The following is a 20,984-nucleotide window of genomic DNA, read 5'->3' on the forward strand; positions in this document are numbered from 1 at the left end:
CTATGATTCTATTATTTCTATAAGCCCTTAGGGTTCAGATGTATAGCAAAGCCCATAAAATTGTTATTTCAATGATGGTTTTTGATGTTTGCTTCTAGTTTTACCCCTGTCTGTTGAATATGCACTGGTGGTTATGCTGTATGCTGTTGTATTATTCTTAATTGTTGTTGGCTACCCAGAACCATTATGATGAGATGGGTCACCTTAAAAATGTAAATAAATAAATAGTTCTGGTTCCATTCCTCTGGACTGGACAGCTTCATAAATTGAGAGTCCATTTGGACTTAAAACTTCTGCTTGCAAGTGGCAGCTGTGACTAGGAAGTCCTTTGCATAATCCCATTTTATGTGTCAATTCCAAACGTTCCCAGATCAGGAGATGCAATTCTCGACTAAACATTTCTAAATTGATTTACATGAGATTGTTTTTGAAAACTACTTGAAAGCTACAACAGTCCAGAATGCAGTAGCTTGAGTCTTATGCGCATTTCTTATTTTCTTCAGATCATACCATCACTGCAAGAGGTGTACTAATCACTCATTGGCTTTGAAGTTTAATTTAAAGTTCTGTTTGGCATTTTAAAGCCCTAAATGACTAATGATCTGGCTATCTTTGAGATTGCCTGCTCCCAGGGGTCTCTGACAGCCTTGCAAGGTAGTTCAGACAGGAAGCAAGTTCAGATGAATTAATTCTACTTTATTGTAAAATTACAGAAGCCGAATCTCGCAAGTCTGAAAATACATTTCTCCCCTGTTGCCTTTACAGTTCAAAAAATTAGGGACGGTCTGAGATGTTTGCCACACCCATATTCCAGCTGCAGACTGACCTGCCTCTTATCTGCTTGGTTGCCTGGCCTGTGTTTCTTCCCCTGTCTCTCAAAGTCATTTTACATACCATTACAGTCTCTGTACAATAAAATATTTTGTTGTAAGCAGCCATCAAGTCCTATATTTGGAAGTGTATGATCAGGGACCCTGTACACATCCTTTTTCAACTGCTATTCTTTTCCTTTAAACAGATCTCCACCTAAGGTTAGATAAGACCACACTTGTACAAAAGAGGTGAGCCTGGTTTGCACCATTGCACCTGCCATCTTGCCAATTTTCTCTCTCTCACACACACACACACATATACACACACACACCAGTTATGGTGTTCTGCTTTCTTCTGTGCAATGAATGCCAAGAAAGCTAACTTGAATAGTTATGACTTTTCAGCTCAATATGTCTGCTGAATACAATAGGGGCCCTCCCTCCATTCTTTCTTTTTTATTCTTATCCAATGGATAGTGTCAGGGGAAAAAACCCTCATTTTTTTTGTCTTTCCCTAAATCCTTAATACTTGCAACACCTTCAAAGTTGTGTAAGGCCAGTTCTTCTATTAATGTTTTAATTCACATTACTAATTGTATGCAGGCTATAAAAATACTAACAATTAATAAAATGATTTTTTTAATGTTAAATTCCATAAAAGAGAAACAAAAGTGATTTGCCTGCTATTTTTAGATAACTAATTCATTCTTTTTCTCAGGTCCTCCCTGGATATGAGAATATCTACTTTGGTCATTCTAGTTGGTTCACATATGCTGCCACTTTGAGAATATATAAACATTGGGACTTCAGAATTATTGACCCACAGACAAAAACAGGACGTGCCTCTTTCAGCAGTTATCCAGGTAATTTAGATGACTGAAACATGCCATGTATGTTTCTTAGTTTGTCTGCAAGCTATAAACATTTCCAATTGGGAGCTCTATTTACACATAAACCCAAAAGATTTCTCCCCGCTCATATTTAGAGTATGTACCATCTTCCATTGACTAGGCTAGCTGAAGATAATCCAACATAGCTCAACAGCACTGCATTCAGAATAGTGTTGTAGAGTTTTATAATGTAATATGAAACTACTTCAACACAGCACAAAAACAGTTACAGATCAATTGTACAGATGTCTACCGTATATACTCGAGTATAGGCCGACCCGAATATAAGCCGAGGCACCTAATTTTACCACAAAAAACTGGAAAAGTTATTGACTCGAGTATAAGCCTAGGTTGGGAAATGCAGCAGCTACCGGTAAATTTCAAAAATAAAAATAGATACCAATAATGTTTTTGAATATTTATTTCAAAGAAAAACAGTAAACTAGCGGTGTATTCAATGAAATACTTCACTCACCTCATGATGCTGATGTCCCGCTGTGATGATGATGTCCCATGCAGCCGCGGGAGCGATGTCCCGCCTCCTATGACACACAGCACAGTGATTCCTATCATTGGATCACTGTACCAGAGGAGGTGGGACATCGCTATGTGGCTGCTTGCCATAACAAGGAGGAGGTGGGACATCGTTGCAGAGCGGCAGGAGGGGGAGGAAGGGGAATCGTAAGACAGCCCTGCATTACATTAGAACGTGAGGAGGGGGGATGGTGCGGTGTGCGCTGCGCGGCAAACTGACACAGAGGGAGAGGAAACTCACAGGGGCACCGGGCCATTCACGAGTGTCACCCAGCGGCATGGCCCCGCCCCTTTTTCTCCTCCATTTCGGGCAAATTTTTCACTGACTCGAGTATAAGCCGAGGCGGCTTTTTTCAGCCCAAAAAGTGGGCTGAAAAACTAGGCTTATACTTGAGTATATACAGTAAATTAGAATTGAATCTTAAGTAATAAAATAAATGATTTTTCTTATGGTGACCCTTATGAGGCAAGGAAAGCTTTTCCCAAGACTAGTTGAAATCAGGGATGAATATGCAGCATTGAAGTCATTTATGCATTGTGTTTTCATCCCAAAAGATTGGACTGGACGTATCTCCAAAAGAATCTGGAATAGATAGATCTATCTTGAGTCCTCCTTCATCCAGTCCAATCCTTTCCAATCCACGTTTCTGGAAGCAATTGTAAAATGCATGACGGATGAACTTTAATCTTTTCACAAATAGGTCTGATTCACCACTTCCAGAGTCTCATTGTTGATAATATATAATTTAGCTGAATTTGGTTGCCTTTTCTTTTATAATCAGTTGATTCTGGTGCTGCTGTTTTTGTAGATTCTTTGTTTTTATCCATTTAATTTCCTTCCTTTGTGGAAATCAAACATTAGAATGAAAAAATATATGAAGGATTTCTTTTTGAATAACAAACTTTTTGAAAATTCTTGTTTCAGGCTTTTTGGTTTCCCTAGATGACTTTTATATACTTGGCAGTGGATTGATTATGTTGCAGACTACAAACAGTGTATTCAACCTTTCTCTTCTTAAACAAGTGGTACCTGAGAGCCTCTTTGCATGGGAGAGAGTCCGTATTGCCAATATGATGGCAGATTCTGGAAAGACCTGGGCCCAAACTTTTGAAAAACAAAATTCTGGTTGGTATATTTGAATGGGAATCTTTTCACCCATGATTCTATGGGGGGGGGGGGAAAGCACAGTTAAGATTTAACTGTTTTCTTACTGACCTCTAGGTACTTACAATAATCAATATATGATACTCGATACAAAAAAGATCAAATTGCGAAGACGCATTGACGATGAGGCACTTTATATCATTGAACAGGTTCCCAATCTTGTAAAATATTCCGATCAAACAGATATTCTCCGTAAAGGTAAATATTTACATAAGAGTTTTTGAATAATGGAATACAGGAGAGGGCCAAAGGTAAATGATCTCAGCTAAAGCTTCCTAATAGAAATTGCAAATAATCTCAACGTTAGTAAGTGCAATTTACCAGGAATTCACAATTTGTATATTTAGAAATTATTGTGTGTGAGAGAGACACTTTAGCACTAAATACAAATTTCCTTTGTGCTACAGATGGTAGACGATGTAAATTCACATTCTTTTGCTGAATTTGAAATTCCTTAAATATTTCACCTTTGCCAAATGTAACCCTTTTATGAAAATTTTCTACCATGCTAGTTTGGCTCACATTCCCTTGAGACGCAGTTTTTTAGAACTTGGTTAATGTTTCATGCAGTTAAAGTTAAGCAATGTACAAAAGCTCCAGCTGAACTCATTCACTGGTAAAGCCTTGTTTCGCAGGATACTGGTCTTCCTACAACATCCCTTTCCATAAAGTAATTTATAATATGAGTGGATATGGAGAATATGTTGAAAAGTATGGTTTGGACTTTTCTTATGAAATGGCCCCAAGAGCAAAAATCTTCCGACGGGACCAAGGAACAGTAACTGATATGAAGTCCATGAAGCGCATCATGAGATATAATAGTATGTCATTTTAAATTTTTCTATTGATTTTTTTAGATTGTGTTCTCTTCCATAATTAAAAAAAGCCCTCATTATCAAACATTTGTTTTGCAATAACAGTATCCGCTCACCTTTCACAATGTTAAACTCTTGGCCATTATCTGTTGAATCTAGTTAAAATAAAGAAATGTTGAGTTTTAAATACATTATATTTTTCGCTACAGTTTTCCAAGTCCATGAGTGACAGGAGCCAAATTTCAATTAGTTATCTTTAAACAAGTTCTCAGAGCAGACCCTCTTTTCTACTCTCTTATTCTAACCTGCTTCATAGATAAAATCCAACTGGGGTGGAAAGAAAATGGCTCCGAGTTTTTTGAAGGAGAGGCAAGAATCAAATGACAGACTTCTGACTCTACAGACACAGAATTAAATCATGGTTAAGCAAGAGCGCGAAAACCTACTTATCCCCTCCCCTTTATTTTCAGATTATAAGAAAGATCCGTACACAAGATACAATCCCTGCAATACCATTTGCTGCCGAGAAGACTTGAAACACAAGTCTCCAGTTCCAGCTGGATGCTATGATTCTAAGGTACACAATCCTAAAGGAATTACCCCACTACAGATACATGTGGGGTGGAGAAAACATTGGCTGATTCACATTATTTGGCATACACAATATTCCCCCCCCTGTACATCATCATACGTCGCTGTAATTACTTGTGCATTCAAATGCAGGTGCCAGCAGCTGCCCAAACGAAGCTACTTTGACAATCATTGATATCATTTTTATCATGCTTCCATTGATAGCAGCTTTGATTTTTTTTTGGAGTTAGTTTACTTTATTGATTAGCCCTTGGGCCATATGAAAGTGCAGAGTTCCAGACACAAATTATTATTAATATCAGATAAGAACAATTTAAAATGGAATTGGAATAAAATATGATTTAGAGTGAAACTGGAATAAAATACGGTTAAAAATGAAATTGGAATAAAATACGGTTAAAAATGAAATTGGAATAAAATACAATAATTTAATATATAAATAACTAAAACATGATCAGATTAGCTTTCATCTAATTAACAGTTAAAAATAAAATGAGAATTCAATGTAAATACTTGTTTTTGTGTTAGGATTGTAAAGTATAGCCATTTCAGAGGCAACTTGAGATCTATTCTAGTTTTGTGCAACAGACCAGTACAGAATGAAATGTTTAATTCTCCCTTTAAGATTGAGGCAAATCTTAGCCAGCCTGGCTAACTGCAACAGGCATTCAGAATTATAGTTTAGCAACCCTTGGAAGAGTCATAGCCACTCCTGCGCTTGAGAAATTAATATTATTTATTTAAGGAATATTATAGTCTCCGTTCTTAACCTGTGTGTGGGTTGCAGGATCCAATCTGAGTCAGTCACCAGGATAAAAGTTTGATTCTCCTAAGCTTCCGGGCTTGTGCTGGAGTTCATTATTGTGGAAACAGCACAAGCCCGAAAAGGAGAATAAACCTTTGTTTCTGGTGATCGACTCAGATTGGATCCTGCAACGTTATCCTGGGATATGTATATTTACTTTCAGTTGTATGTGTAGATTGTTTGATTTTCTGGAAGGAAGATTTAGAAATTCTGAACCCTGACCTGCCATTTTTATGCATCTACTAGCCGATGACCCAGCATTGTCTGGGTATTTATTTATAGGGGGAAAATGTCCAGAACAAACATAATTTCTAATGTTGGATTTTCCCCCTTATCAGAGGGAGCCCCCTTGTGGAGTACTGTGAATCCGTTATCATGGCAACTCTGCTGCGCTGTACAGTAGAAGTCATTTTACAGCAGTACAGTAGAAGTTATTTTAAGGCACAACAGGCTGTATCTTAACAGAACACATACCCTGAGGGTTTTTTGGGGCGTCTTACCCCCCACAATATTTTTTTCCAGAGAGTAAGTCATCTGTGTACCAAGCTTGGTTGAAATTGCTTGAGTCATTCCAGAGTTATGCTGGACATACACAGCCATTTTTATACATATAGAAGATTTTGCAATGGTACAGAAGACTCATACAGGAACAGAACATTGAGATATTTGTAATCACTCACTTTTTACTTCAGGGTGTCAAAAAGAGAAATAGATAATAAGAATTGTGAGGGGAAATGGTGAAAGGAGTTAATTGAAATATGGGCAAAATATGAACAGAAAGGTTGGTCGATCAATTGGTTTATTTAAAGCATTTATATGGCCATCCAACTCAAATAATATGACCTTTAAGTGGCATTTAAAAAAAAGAAAGGAAAAGTCAAAACCAACAAATAGAAAAAACCAACCTGTCTCATTAAAACCATGTAGGCAATAAATGGCAAACACAGCTGAAGTATAGCATAACTCCTATGGATGGGGACCCTATTCATGCTGGCCAAAAGGCTTGCAATGGTTTGCAGGTTCCAGCCAATTTATGCTGAAGAGAGGATTACACCAAAAGGGCCACCGTTGAGAAAGCACCTCTCCAGGGTCTCATAAGATTACATGGTTTCAGGGTAGGGATATGCCCCTCCAATTGCAATGTGTGGGATGGGGAGATATTTTTGGGAGCAGGCCATCTTGGAAATATCTTGGTCCTATGCTAGGAGGGCTTTTATGGGTGATAACCAACAACCTCAATTACACCCAGAAGCCAGCTCGTGGAGCAACAGTGTCACTTAGGTGTCACAAGAGTTTCCATTACTACTACACCACCACAATCAGGATCAATTGTAGGTTCTGGATAGTTTTCAAAGATAATTTTATGTACAGCATACATTACAAGACATCTCACCATGCTTTCATTGCTAGGGAATGTGGCTTAATATTTGATATATAATCTGTTTATAAAATCAGATCAAGACAAAACCTGGATAAATCCAAATTTGTTGTCATGGCTCCTTGTGTGCCAGCTTTCCCTTTTTATTTAGATATCCTTGCTTTACAGAGAATTAAAATACACAAAATCGCACCTCACCAGTATCAAATTTATGTTTCAGTATCTCCATTCTGGATTCACCTTGCTGAATAAAGGGGCCTGGTTTGGGGCATAGGCAATTCAGTTAACATGGTTTGAATTGTCCTGGGCCATTTCTGAATATTTTGCATGTTATATTTGTGAAATATCCATCCCATTTACTTCTCTTACATGACCTTTTTTAAAATTTTTGTATAGGTAGCAGATATCAATATGGCTGCAAAGTTTACAGCCTATGCCGTCAGTGGCCCACCTGTGGAGAAAGGCCTGCCTATCTTCAGCTGGGTTAATTTCAACAAGACGAAGCACCAGGGTCTGCCAGAGTCATACAACTTTGATTTTGTTACTATGAAACCAGTGCTGTGAATCTATATCTGAGCATTTGAACATGTGCAGGAAAATTGTGTTTACATTTTTTTTTGCCATATCAAATAAACAGACCTGGATATACCTTGATTTTACTCTTGGCTTCTTATGAGAAAGATAAAACCTATTATATGCAAGTAAAAATGGGCATAATAGCATATATAACCCTTGGATTTTGTTCATTTTAGATAAATGAACTCTGTGGAGCAAATAGCCTGATTAGGATGATGTATTGCAGATGACTGTTGATTCTAGATGAATTCTGGCAGTGAAATCTGCTTAGTGAGATTTCCAGCAATCTCATGTTCCTAATAGTGTGCTTTGTTGCCTATCTTATCATCTATCACCTTTGCCTGTCTGTCTATCTTGTCTTATATCTATTAGCTCTCTCCCTCCCTTTCGACTATTCTGGACTGTTATTTCCATTTCTTAAACCAAATGCTCTTTTGTTCTTCCAAACTAATCACACAAAACTCAAAAGATTAAAAACCCAGTAGTTTATTTCAAAGTATAAATTTCAGGCGTATCAAGACAAAACCCCACTACAATTAACACGTACAGACACTAGTCTACAATGCATATAAAAGTTAGGAGAACTTGCCACCGTCCTGCTTAAACTGGACTTTTTGGTACAGCCTACATTATTTACATGTTCATCTGTTGAAGAAGAAAAAAACCAGAGTGCAAATTTCTATAAGGAGTTTTGTATAAGTTTATTTTTCAGTGCTTATAAATTACTGATCTGAAGAGTACCTCAGGTTTTGGCTGCCCAGTTGCTTTATTTACAGTTAAAATTTAAACTTAGTCTTAAAATATATTTTCAAGCTAGCACAAGAAGGTAAGAAACCAATCATTCTGCTTTAAAATATAGGTGAGATCCAATAATACTGTAGAACACAATTTGATTTGCATTCTTGCATATTTGTACATTACTCTCAACGTAACCTCTATACTGCTGAAAATATTGTTATCCAATTTTCATATACCCCAAATATGAAGATCTTAAAAACAGCAAGATTTCATTTGCAAAATGAACGACGTTGCCACTGAATGAATGAGAATACTAAAGAAAGTGAAAGATGGCATCAACATAATGTAGCTTCATATTCTGGTTGTAATTCTTTAAGCCAATACTGTGATATTGCAAGTCAAGGGACAAATATAAAACTATTGAAGCACTAATACAATGTAATATGGATTCTAGAGCCATAGAAGTCCTGGACAAGTAGTAGCAATTGATTGGATCAGTCTAACATTGAATGAATGGACTGATTTAATTTATTGTGGTACCCATGTTCTAATTCTAGTGGGTTGTTCTCAGACATTTTGTCACAATTTACCTTGGTCTTTTTATAAATAATTTAAAGAGGCACAGAAATTGCCCAACATGCTGAAAATAGAGATTAATCAGGATGTTTCAGTAAACCTTAAACACAGTGTTTTTGTTCAGAGTTTTTAGGGCATGTATCAGTATCACTGAACATATCCTCTATCATTAAGTTGCTAATATAAAAAGTATGTTGCATCTCTTGCTCTCCACAATCTAAATTCAACCAATTTTTTGTATAAATTGTAATTTGGGGGAAAAAATGAGCAGAAATAAGCTAACAAGAATTCCAGACCGAGATAACAATTTTTTAGTTCGCTTTCAGAATTTATTTCATTTCTTCTGAAAACGAACTTGACTACTATTAGTAGCTGCATTCTCAGTATTAAAGAGCAGAACATTGCTGAAATATATAGTTTCACAGTGAAATCATTCTAGAAAAAAATGTCTAAGCTGGGCCAGTCATACACTGCAATAAAGTAAGTGTGGTAAGAAAAAAAATATCAACATGGTACAATGTAGACAGTGAAATTTTCTTTTCTTCTTTAAGGTCCTTTAAAAAATATCTCTTCTATCCATACTATAACAAGCTCACAGTGGTGAGTGGGATAGTTTCTCAATGAACACACAATAAAAATCCAGCATTAGTCCAGTTTGTTGCCATGCAATCCTGTTTATAGTAGTTTGATAGAAAAAGAATAAAGTTCCCATTATCTGTTGCAAGAACATATTAATTTCTACAGATTCAGATGTCTTTTTTCGGGCAAAGGCAGAGAATTAAGCACAGAATATAAAATATGTGGTTTGCCATTACTTATACATTTGTTTCTGCTTAACTGTATTGCTTTATATAACTTGTGTGGCATGCTCATTCTGTTTTGGAAAATGTAGCATCCTACTCGATCAGCTGCAGTACATAAATCTGAAGGCTAATAACTATCCTCCAAAATGTTAATTTAAGAAGTGCTGAAATTAACATCTGCCATAAACTTACTTGAACACGGAACGAGATCTGATACTGGAAACTGGAACTGAAACTTCTTGAATGTCTTCTTATGCGAAAGTTGTAGGTCCTAGTATCTAAACTCAAAAAAAAAAGTTGCATACCTTATAAAAGTATACTTTCCTCCCAGATGTTCTTAGATCTGACTTTATTATCCAAGTACCAAAAAAAATCTAAGAGAAAGGGCAAGCAACAATATATTGGCTACAAACAATAGGAACTGCCAAATTAAACTGGAGTTCAATGCTTCTTTAAAAAAATAAAAATGGTTTTGTAATTAAATGCTCCTTTCATTGATTTCTGATCCCTTTTTGTTGACTGCCTTTTGCATTTTTCAGCATTCAAATTAAGAGGTGGGCTAAATATACCCCTCCTTCAGTAAATAATAAAAATCCTTTTTGTGACCATTTCAGAGATGGGTTTCTAGCTAACTAGTTGTTTTATTTTCAGATTTTTGAAGGTAATAAGAAAATGTGATAAATTAATATGCCAATTACCAGCTGATTGATTTGAAGAATTCATAATACGGAGAATGAAATTTACCCACTCAAAAATAGTTTCTGACTACAACACGTAGAGACTAGCAAGTTTCCACATTATTCTGAGAAAAATAAGAGACAAATGGCACAAGACTATGGTTTGTCTTTACTGAAATACACCGTCCCACATAAACAGCATTAAGATCTTGTCTTCCTAAGATAGCTTCTGCTTGTGCCTTTTGAACTTTGCATTTCTTTTCCAACCCTATCAATTTCAGAACAGGAAGTAATAGGAAGTGCCAAGCAATGCAGTGAAGAGTTACCACTCACTATTTAATAGGAATTATCAACCAAGAAGATAATGTATGTCCTATTTTTCTCTAGAATACAGTATGGTTATTTCCATGCCAGGTTTAGCTTATTTGTTTTCAGTGGCTGTGAGCTTTGCTGAAATGGAAAAAGTGGAGGATCTATTCCATTGTTTTGACTCAGTGGATATAGAATTTTCATAAAGTTGTTACACAGAATTCTAGGTATTAGTGTGTTTGTTAGGAAAATGACGTTTGTTTTGGCTACCTACCATCTTCTTAAGAACAGCATGATGCGGCTAAACTGTGTGAGTGATAAATCTTCACAGATTAAATTAAATAAGTAATGTAAACATTAGCATGAATTATTGGAAAACCTGGGTATTACTTGTCAGGTGAATCTGCAATAAGAGATTATGACATTCTAGGGTTGGCAAAAGAACAGAATATTGAAAGGATGGCAAAGAAAGAGGAACACAGAAAGTGTGACTGCATTTATTTTGAAATTATTGTTTAAGGCACAAATTAAAATTATTTTTTAAAAAAAGAGAAGGATCATAAAAAGAGAATCAGGAAGCTATTGAAAATGCAAATGAAGTTTTCTAGAAACCTGGCTTTAGTGGTGGGCTTCAAAATACTCCCAAGTTCTGGTGACAAATAGAGTGCAAGCCTGCCTGGAACTTTTTCATTTCAATAAGCAGAACAAGAACTCAAAAACTGACTATAGATAAATGTCTTTGCCCTTTAGGAAGTAGGTTAGATGTCTTGTAAAGTACAATGGGCCACTCTTCTAGGACCAAGCACAATCCTGAATCCAGGCTTCCCACCTAACCTGGCTGTTATACTCTGCGCTTGTGCCAATGTGTGACATTATTGGTGGGCCACATGAAACATGTCAGCCAACTTCCCAAAACTTTCTTACTCACTATTTACTAGGTTCAGTGACTTGTAAGCAAAGGGGCGGAGACTATTTCATCAGAAATACAAGCTGTCTTGCTGGAGGTTATGAATTTATTTCAGTTTTGGTTGTAAGTTTTGTAGTGTATGAAAGAGCTCTCCAAAATAATTCTGCAGAGAAGATTTTACAATGAGTTTCATGCATGAGAACAAACTCAAAACTAGATCAAGCCACAGCCATGGGGCAAGAATGGAAGCTTTCAATGTCTTTAAGTTTAACTGCTTTGGGAAGCAATCACATCTGTTGACTGGGGGTCACAGAATGGTCCAAAACGTCCATAGATGTCTTTAGCACGCACAGCAAAGTAGTATTTGCTGCCAGACACAAACTGAGTAAGTGTGCATGCCATAGGCAGAGGAAGGGCTTTTACTTCCCCAATCTTTTTCCACTGAGAGGGTACAGTGGCACTTGGGTCCTCATGGTATGCATATAGGTGATAGCTATCCACACTAGCACAGCTCCGGTCCACTTCCAAAACACTCCAAGAAAGCACAATGCCATTTTGACTTTGCACTCGGGCGAGCTTCAGGTGTGGCTTCTGAGGCAAAGAATGGTTGGCAGCTTCTGGAGGCAGTCGAGAGGGCTGCTGGGCCTCTGGCAGAGGGGCTGGATGCACAGGCCGCAATGGCTCCTAAGGGAAAGAGAAATGGGGTTGTGAAGGTGGCAAAGAAGTTGCTTCATCATTTCAGAGACTACATGAATTGATCGCTCAATAGTTAATAGTCCTTGTCAAGTGGTAAGGATTTCCCAAAAAATGGGAGCAGTTACCAAAAATGCTGGCTTCAGAAGGAACGAGGAGAGTTCTTACAGAACCACAGATTATTGCAAAAGCAGGGTATTCTAATCTATGCAATTCAAGGCTTTAAAGATTAAAATCAGCATTTTGAATTGTATTGTTCCTACATTTGTCAGAAACTTCTACAGAATGAATAATTTGTGATCCATATGTAGCTCCAGATCTTTTTCTTATGATCTCAGAAATAACCAAATTTTTCTCTTTGATTTCCCCCTCAAACCCCAAACGGGCTCTAACTTTGTCTAGCTCAGTGATATCATCACTTTACTATTTTTTTCTCCAGCTATTAAAGTTTTTCACAGTATTGTCCCCAATTAGTTTTAAAATATTAATGATCCCTGCATAAATACATTTGATCTTCTATGTGGTTGTACCATCTTTTCTAAATATTCATGTTAATCGATAAATGTACTTACTGAATGTACTGGAGGAGGCCGATGATGTACTGTGAGTTGAGGTCCACCAGATCCTAATGTTAACCCACTGTTTACAACATAAGCTGTTGTTTGAGGCACTCGCACGGTTACACCTATAAAAGACATTAGTATCAATCTATTTATGCCTTACTTTTTGGAAAGCTATTATAAACCAGGCTATTTTAATAACATACAGGTAGTCCTTTACTTATGCCTACAATTAGAATTTGATCATTGAACAAAGCGGTTGTGAAGCGAGACGCCATGTAACTGCTTTGCTTAATTACTGCAATCCTGGCATTACTGGTTGTGGTAGTTACGTGATCTTGCAATCCACTAATTATTTTTAAAGAAATCAGACAGGACAACAGAAAAATCTAATTAAAACTCAAGTTGAGTTTATTTTTATTTATTTATTAAATTTATATGCCACCCATTTCACTATCCAAAGAATGAAGTCGCAAAGTGACATGCTAGCACAAAAATATATTGAATATCTATGTTATAAACATTTTAAATGTTTTTGGTTGAACTATTTTTCATGTCAAACATTTATGAAATCAAATTTAACCATACATATCTGTTAGTAAACTATTGAATCAGAAACCAAATTAAAAGTTTAAAAAATTACTACCTTAAAAATTGAGATTTATATTTTCAACATATTTTATGATTATCGTGTTTTTATTAGCAACTGATAATTATGTTTCAGTTCACAGCTTACAAATGTATTTTTGAAAACGCTTCTTACCTGAATTTTGTGGGTTGATTTGCCTTAAACCAGAATTCTGCATAACAGTGGTTCGCATAGGAGTCTGTCCTGATGGTGCAGGAAGAGTAGTATAGACTACTTGATGGTTAGCAGGAGCTCTTGGTACTGGGAGTCTAGCTGTAGCCTGAGTCACTGGGCGATGTGTTACATTCACAGTTGTCTGGGCTAAGAGAGGTAAAATAATAGTAAAAAACTTTTAAAGAAATGGCAGCTATGACTTCACATTGTTGTGCAAATATCTTTAGTCCCATCAAGCAGCATGTGCCTACCCTTGGTCTAAACATCTGGCTGATGTGTGAACAACCATAACAATAACATAGAAAACATATGGAATCAAACCAGTTTAATAGCCCAATCATGTTGGCATTTTAGAATAGGATTTGTTGGTGTGGTTATTTCTACAGCAATCTGCAGTCAATGTAATGATAAAAAATGCTGGTGATTCACAAGTTTCTAACAGTCATAACTTCAATGTTATTCTGTTGTCTTTTTAAGGAAAACACTGTAACATAAGAAATAAACCAATATATTACAATGGTGAAAAAAATCAACAACTATCAACTCTAAATGCAAACATAATTTTTGTTGCAGCATTCTGATTCCCACTGTTATTTCTAGGTTTTGATGGAAAGCCTACCTCTTTATATATGGCTAGAGATATACCTGCTACTTTTCCTTCAATTCTCTCAGTTCAATGAAGCAGTCCTGGAGGTAAAACATTTATCAGAAACAAGTGCAGTATGGCAGAAACTAGATCTGTGATGGCGAACCTCTGGCACACAGAGCCATATTTGCCGGCATGCGAGCCATCAGCTCCAGTCAGCTGATTTTCAGCCTTCTGGAGGGCTGGGGTGGCCGTTTTCACACTTCCCAGGCTTCAGGAAAGCCTCTGGAGCCTGGGGAGGACGAAAAACAGGCCCAATGGGCCAACCAGAAGTTCGGAAATAATCTGTTTCCGGAGGGCCTCCAGGGCGGCGTTTTTCGCCATCCCCAGGTTTCAGGAAAGACTCCATAGTCTGGGGAGGGTGACAAACAGGCCCAATGGGCCAACCGGAAGTTTGGAAACAATCAGTTTCTGGCTTCCAGAGGGCATCGGGGGGGAGGGGAGGCTGTTTTCGCCTTCCCCAAGCTTCAGGAAAGACTCCAGAGCCTGAGGGTGAAAACTCCCCCCCCATGTGGGGGGTCGGGTCACGTATGCATGCACAGGTGGGTGGGGCACATTTCATTGTGGGTGTGGGCACACACAAACGATTTTGGCACGCCTTTACAAAAAGGTTCGCCACACTGAACTAGATGAACTACATTCTGTAAATGTACAACTGTTCATTCAAGGACCACTTGAGAGACAAGTTATTTGTTCATCTTTATCTTAAGAGACAAGTTGTTTATCTTCATCTTAATCTCTGTGAATAAAATATTGTAACTATGTACCAAATACCAAGCTTATTTTAAGTTGTGGTCCTCTTTAGGAGAGAACCAAAGACAATACGTTTCTCTTGAAGGAAACACTTAGTTATATGTGGATTTTCAATTTGTAATGCTGTGTGATCTGTTTATACAGAGGATGTGATAGAGTGGGAACTTTCATTGTCTTGTGCAGGCATCAAAGACTACAAAATGATGGAATGTCTATCAAAAAAGCTAAAGTTCACTAAGATTGTTGTCTTATGTATTTTAATACAAGAGAAGCTCAGGAAAGAAAAGAAGGGATGCTAGGGAGAAAAACAATTTAAGTACAATGTAGATTATGTAGAAATCCTTGTTAGTATTGAGCAGGTGAAGATAACACAGAATCTCTGCAAAGGATTTTCTTGCAGGAAGTACTACTACGATAATAGTTTTTCAATGTTCTTTGACATGGATGTTGTCTTAATTTTCCAGGACAGCAGATCTTCTCAGAGAGGGAGTTGCAAAACCACTTCCCTATAAATCTGCAGAAAAGCTGTGAACCAGGATGGCTTGAGCAACACTCGTGGTATTGTATAGAGCAGCGATGGCTAACCTTTTTGTTCTCGCATGACAAAAGTGCGTGAACGCGATAGCATGCCCACACCCATAACGCAGTGCACGCATGACCCCCCTCCGTGCCCCCTGCCCCTCTGTGCATGCGTGTGTGACCTCCTCGCGCCCCGTTTTGGGCCTAGCAGGCTTCCCTGCAGTCTCCTGGGACCAAAAATGGGCTGCAGGATGGAGCTGTACCCTCTCATGTTTCCCCCCACATGCACACCCGACTCCCCGTCCCACGCATGAGCGTGCATTTTTTTTTGACATCCCCAGGCACAGCATTACATCAAGCAGCTCAGGCCACTCAGGTTTGTCACAGGTGGAAAAGGAGTGTCAGTGACAGGAAGGCCTTTGTCTTTATTGTAGAGGATGGGGTCATATGGCTGCCAAGTGTCCTACGAAGGTGAAACTGCCAGTGGGAAACGCCAAGAAGCCCAGCCTAGAAGGCTTAATAGGTCACGTTCACTGGCAGTGGGCCAGTCTCAGTAATCAAGTAATTAAGCCTTCTGTTGCAATTATCGGGGGCTTAATGAAACCCGGTCCAAAACCATTATCCCTTGGCCCCCAATTTCTGAGTAAGTGGAGAAGTGGCAGGCTAAGATCTTTATGAACCTGAGAGGAGCCTACAATTTAGTGCAAATCTGCAAGGAGAATGGATGAATGGAAAACAGCCTTCTGGCCATTTTCAGTACACGATCATTCGGATTCACCAATGCCCCTGGGGTCTTAATGTACTTTATGGATGATGTGTTCCAGACCTACTGGACCAATTTGGAGTTATATACTGTGACAATCTTTTGATCTACTTCCCACTGCGGAAGGAGCAATGGGACCATGTGCACATGGTGCTACAGTGTCTCTAGGAACACCAGCTTTTCACAAAGCATGAGCATTTACCAATTTGTACTAACCACAATTTACATGATCTGTATCACCAGATCTCTCCAAAGGATGTTGACATGACGTCAGAACCTATGCTCAGACCCCCTGACCCCATGTAATCTTTTGTTGTTGAGACTAACGCATCACATATTGTAGTGGGGGCAGTATGATTGCAAGCTGCTGCACCATATAGAAGCTTATTTCCTTGTGTCTGTTAATCCCATAATTTAAACTCAGTAGAGAAGCCCTACACCATCTGGGATAAAGAGCTTCTAACAATGAAGCTAACCTTTGAATTATGGAGAAATCAACTCAAAGGAACAGCATCAGATTAAAGTCCAGATGGATCATAGAAACTTGGAACATTTAAAGACAGCGCAGAGGCTTAAATATTAAGTTCTAATGGTCACGGTTCTTCATCCGTTTTAACTTTAAGGTAACATATTCCAAGTGAACGTAATCAGCAAGCAGACAGGGTCTCAATGACTATGAATACGCTTGTGCAGATGGTAAGTTCTTGCCTCAGTCTGTCATTCCTGACAAATTTGCAGTTGATCAAGAGCCTGCGGACTGGAGGGCATAGATTTGGGATGAGCAACAGTGAGACCCTTTTATGAAGACACAGTGAAGGGAGTTACACCAGGGGACAGCCTAACCCTTGGTCATGTGAGGACAACACATTCTACTTCTGCAGGTGTGTTTTGTCCCTGCAGGTCCACTACAGGGGCTCTTTCCACATCATGGTCATCACAACCCAGCAACTTTAAGACTCTTCATTTGGTTTTGTGGATCTTTTGGTGCCATAATGTGAAAGGGTATATGGTTTCTTGTGTGGAGTGTTCATAAACCAAAAACAGTACTAGTGCCACTCCCAGATTGTTACAGTCCTTGCCACCCCCTTAGAGGTTCTGGGGCGCTGGTTTGTTTGATTTTATTACAGATTTTCTGGATTCCAAGAGATATACAATGATCTTGATCTTAGTCAATATGCTGACCAAAATAGCCCATTTCATCCCATGCCAGACTTCTGACAACATAGGAAACCATGCAACTATTCATCCAACATATATTTCAGTTACATGGGTTACCCGAGTCATGACAGATCACATGGTTCAGTTCACAGTCCCGTTCTGACAGGCACTGCTCCAGAAAATGGAAGTCCAGGTCTACCTTCTGCCTATCATCCAGAGAAGGATGGATACACAGAACGAATGAATGCAATCCTGGAACAATATTTCTACTGTTTTGTAAGTTTCCAGCAAGACAACTGGTTGGACTTGTTGGCAGTGAATTTGCTTATAACAATTTTCAGCACGCCTCAACGCTTCCTGGCAAATGACAGATTTCAACTGTACCTTTTGTCTCTAGCACTGTTGGACTCTCCTGTAATTGCTGTGATTAGTTTCCTCCAGGAATTGATTACTTTGCACCAAATTGTAAAGCATCAGTTAAACAAGGTGAAGGAGGATTGCAAATGGTTTGCTGACCACCTGTCAACTTGTAAAAAGTATTTTAAAAACTCCACCATCAATGCGTCATCCCATCTTTGGCCGTCAGATTCAGGTTTGGCTATCCACCCAGCATCTGCCTACTTTGTGGCCCTCCAAGGAGTTGGATCACAGTTTCTTGGGCCCCTTTGCCATAGAGGCGGTCATACATCCTGTGGCGTTCCATTTGAAACTACTTCCTTGCCTGTGGGTTCACCCTGTCTTTCACCAATTGTGCAAGTCCCTTCTGTCCTGTGGCACCACTACTTGCACATGTCACATTACAAGATCAGCTGGAATATGAGGTGATGAATATCATGGACTCTTGCTGGTTTCGTGGCCACCTGTAGCACTTGGTTAATGGGCAGGCTATAGCCTTGAAGACTTCTGGGAAGATGCTCCTCACTAAATCCATCAATTCCACACTAAGTACCAACAGCAACTGAACCCACAGTCACCCGGGAAAGAGGGCCATGCAGGGGAGTAGTGTTATGTCTCCACCTGAGATTGGGTCTGATGAGAATGAGCCAGAGCAGAGCCATCAGAAAGGGGTGACATGGGACTTCTGGAGACTATGAAGTGTGCTGTTGTTGACAGGGAGGCACTTCTGGTTAATGTCAGGGAGAGGGATGAGAGTTTGATCAAATGAACAGCTGCCATGCAAGCAGAAGAACAAGAGATTGGCAAGGCATAGTGGCAACAGATTAATTAATGAGGAACAGATGCCACCCCTACCCAATCTGCAGACAAGGCTGAACCATGAGAAGCACAGTGGAGATTAATGAAGCTATGATAAGAAAGCAACCTTGTCCTTAACAAGAAACACTGGCTGGGAATGACTTAAGCTGACAGAGGGGATTGGTTGGTTGTTGGAAACAACTGTTTGCAATTTATTTCATTTGTGCTCTTGACTTCCTCTTGCCTTAAACCTCTTGACTTCCCATTGACTTTGTTGTCCCTTGAACTTGTGGAACTGAGTTTGCCTGTGCTGTGCTTCAAAACTGGAGAGTTGGGGTGATTTACCTGGCTAATGTTTCTCCTGCCCCTATGCCTTAGAAGTAAAGAGGACTGTGGTTTGTTGGAACAGATTTCTGAAGGACTGCACTTGCAACTGGGACCTGGAAATGACAAAGGGGCTTAACCGGTGAAATAAATATGTTGAAACTTGTGTGTGTGTGCGTGTTTGCGCGCATTTTCATGTGTGGACACAGGACACCATATTTCTACACAGAGAATCCATTTCTAGGTTCCTTTGGCGCCGAGGCTAATTTATAGCTATTTATTCAGAGTGAAATGCTCTAGTCCTGGAACTGTACTATGCTCTTTATTTACCACTATCCGCTATAATCACAGGGCCATATTTTGAGCACCAGGCAACTGGATTGTCTTTACAATTGGTTTCAGCATCCTGTGGTCATATGACCATAATCTGCAAGTTTTTTTTTTCATTTGCCAGCAAAAAAAGTCCACTTGGCATTTATAACTATGGTAATTCCTCAATGACTGCCACAAAAAATATTGTAAATTTGGGTTTGGTCATCTGAGTATTTTGACTTACAACTGAAAATCCAGCCCCAATTATGGTCCTAAATTGAAAATTAGCTGTAATGGAAACTGGATACCCCGTATGTTACTAAATTTGTTAGGCAACATCTTCTGAAGAAGTGTGGATGCTGTTTCTTGCTTCACTGATTCAGGAGAAGGGTGCAGATGTTTCACACTATTTTGCAAACTGCCTTAGTCTTTGAGAAGCTCATTATATTTCAAGATAAACTGTATAGAATCAGATATATGACTCGATAGGACATCTGGAAGTAGTTTCTGAGGCTGATCCCATTGATTATGCTTATGTTTACATTGGCCTATGATAAATATCTCACCACTAGAGGCCCTCTAAATCTGTCTTGACCTTTTTTGCTTATCAGTATGCATGTATCTCATTTTGTTTATGGTGTAAGTTACAGTGGTGGCTTTGAAATCATTAAAGGGTTTGTTGTACTTTCTCTGAAGTCAGAAATATTAATTCCACAGCCGTAATGGCAAGCAGGAAAATTGAGAAGGGTGATCATCCAAATTTCTGTAAAACAAGCCAGAACTAGATGAGACAAATTTGCCAGGTAACCTCTGCCTGTACTAAAGTCTGGTAGCGTATAGATTTTTTTTTTACAGCATAACCATTTCTAAGACAGAAAAAGCAAAATGAATGTATGCCTTTCGGAAGTAGGTCTTTGGAAATGACAGGCAACAGTTAAGGTAGGGAAAGCAACATAACAGCTTGCTGGATCTCCAGAATGAACTGGCATGTACATTTTTTAAAAACATCAATGGAAAAGGAAGCTAAAGAAATAAACAGCACAATTTAAAACATAATGGAGCAGGTGAGATATTTCCAAATATACAACTGCTTACAAAAGCACTTTAAAAAGTTTAAAAAGGCCTAGACAAAATGGGCCGAACTCTCAAGACATATTCAATGGGGACCCATGTGTCTCACACAATCTCTGCTACCAAAGATTCTGATTAATTTCTATGCAAGTAGAAACCCTACATATGAGCCATATAGAGATCATAATGAAGCATCCTCTATATCTAGATTCCTAAAATTGCTTACAAAAGATTAAGGTAAGGTAAATGTTCCCCTTGCACATATGTGCTAGTCATTCCCAACTCTAGGGAACAGTGCTCGTCTCCGTTTCAAAGCTGAAGAGCTAGTGCTGTCTCCGTGGTCATGTGGCTGGCATGACTAAACGTTGAAGGTGCACGGAATGCTGTTACCTTCCCACCAAAGGTGGTCCCTATTTTTCTGCTTGCATTTTTACATGCTTTCAAACTGCTAGGTTGGCAGAAGCTGGGACAAGTAACGGGAGCTCACTCCGTTATGTGGCGCTAGAGATTCAACCTTTCTGATCGACAAGTTCAGTGTCTTACAGAAGATTACATCCCCTAAATACTGGTCAGCTAATACATCTGGCCATAGAACTGAATATACAAACAGGAG

General features: G+C 38.7%; 2 protein-coding genes across 5 annotated transcripts in view; one reads left to right on the forward strand and one right to left on the reverse strand.

Moving 5' to 3' along the window:
* Positions 1-7,639, forward strand: part of PLBD1 (phospholipase B domain containing 1) — a 32,985-nt gene extending 25,346 nt beyond the window's left edge. The window contains exons 6-11 of the mRNA XM_032221945.1: positions 1,531-1,675; positions 3,162-3,362; positions 3,459-3,599; positions 4,037-4,222; positions 4,687-4,793; positions 7,387-7,639. Coding sequence (XP_032077836.1) covers positions 1,531-1,675; positions 3,162-3,362; positions 3,459-3,599; positions 4,037-4,222; positions 4,687-4,793; positions 7,387-7,554 — 948 coding nt within the window. The 3' untranslated portion in view covers positions 7,555-7,639. The remainder of the gene's footprint in view (positions 1-1,530; positions 1,676-3,161; positions 3,363-3,458; positions 3,600-4,036; positions 4,223-4,686; positions 4,794-7,386) is intronic.
* Positions 7,640-8,036: 397 nt separating this feature from the next.
* ATF7IP (activating transcription factor 7 interacting protein) overlaps positions 8,037-20,984 on the reverse strand; it is a 99,696-nt gene continuing 86,748 nt past the window's right edge. For all 4 annotated transcript variants that reach the window (XM_032222115.1, XM_032222114.1, XM_032222116.1 and 1 more), the window contains exons 13-15: positions 13,593-13,778; positions 12,842-12,954; positions 8,037-12,260 (exon numbers count right to left, since the gene is read on the reverse strand). In XM_032222115.1, coding sequence (XP_032078006.1) covers positions 11,844-12,260; positions 12,842-12,954; positions 13,593-13,778 — 716 coding nt within the window. In that variant the 3' untranslated portion in view covers positions 8,037-11,843. The remainder of the gene's footprint in view (positions 12,261-12,841; positions 12,955-13,592; positions 13,779-20,984) is intronic.

This window comes from Thamnophis elegans, chromosome 7 (assembly GCF_009769535.1).
Source record: "Thamnophis elegans isolate rThaEle1 chromosome 7, rThaEle1.pri, whole genome shotgun sequence".
Lineage (NCBI taxonomy): Eukaryota > Metazoa > Chordata > Lepidosauria > Squamata > Colubridae > Thamnophis > Thamnophis elegans.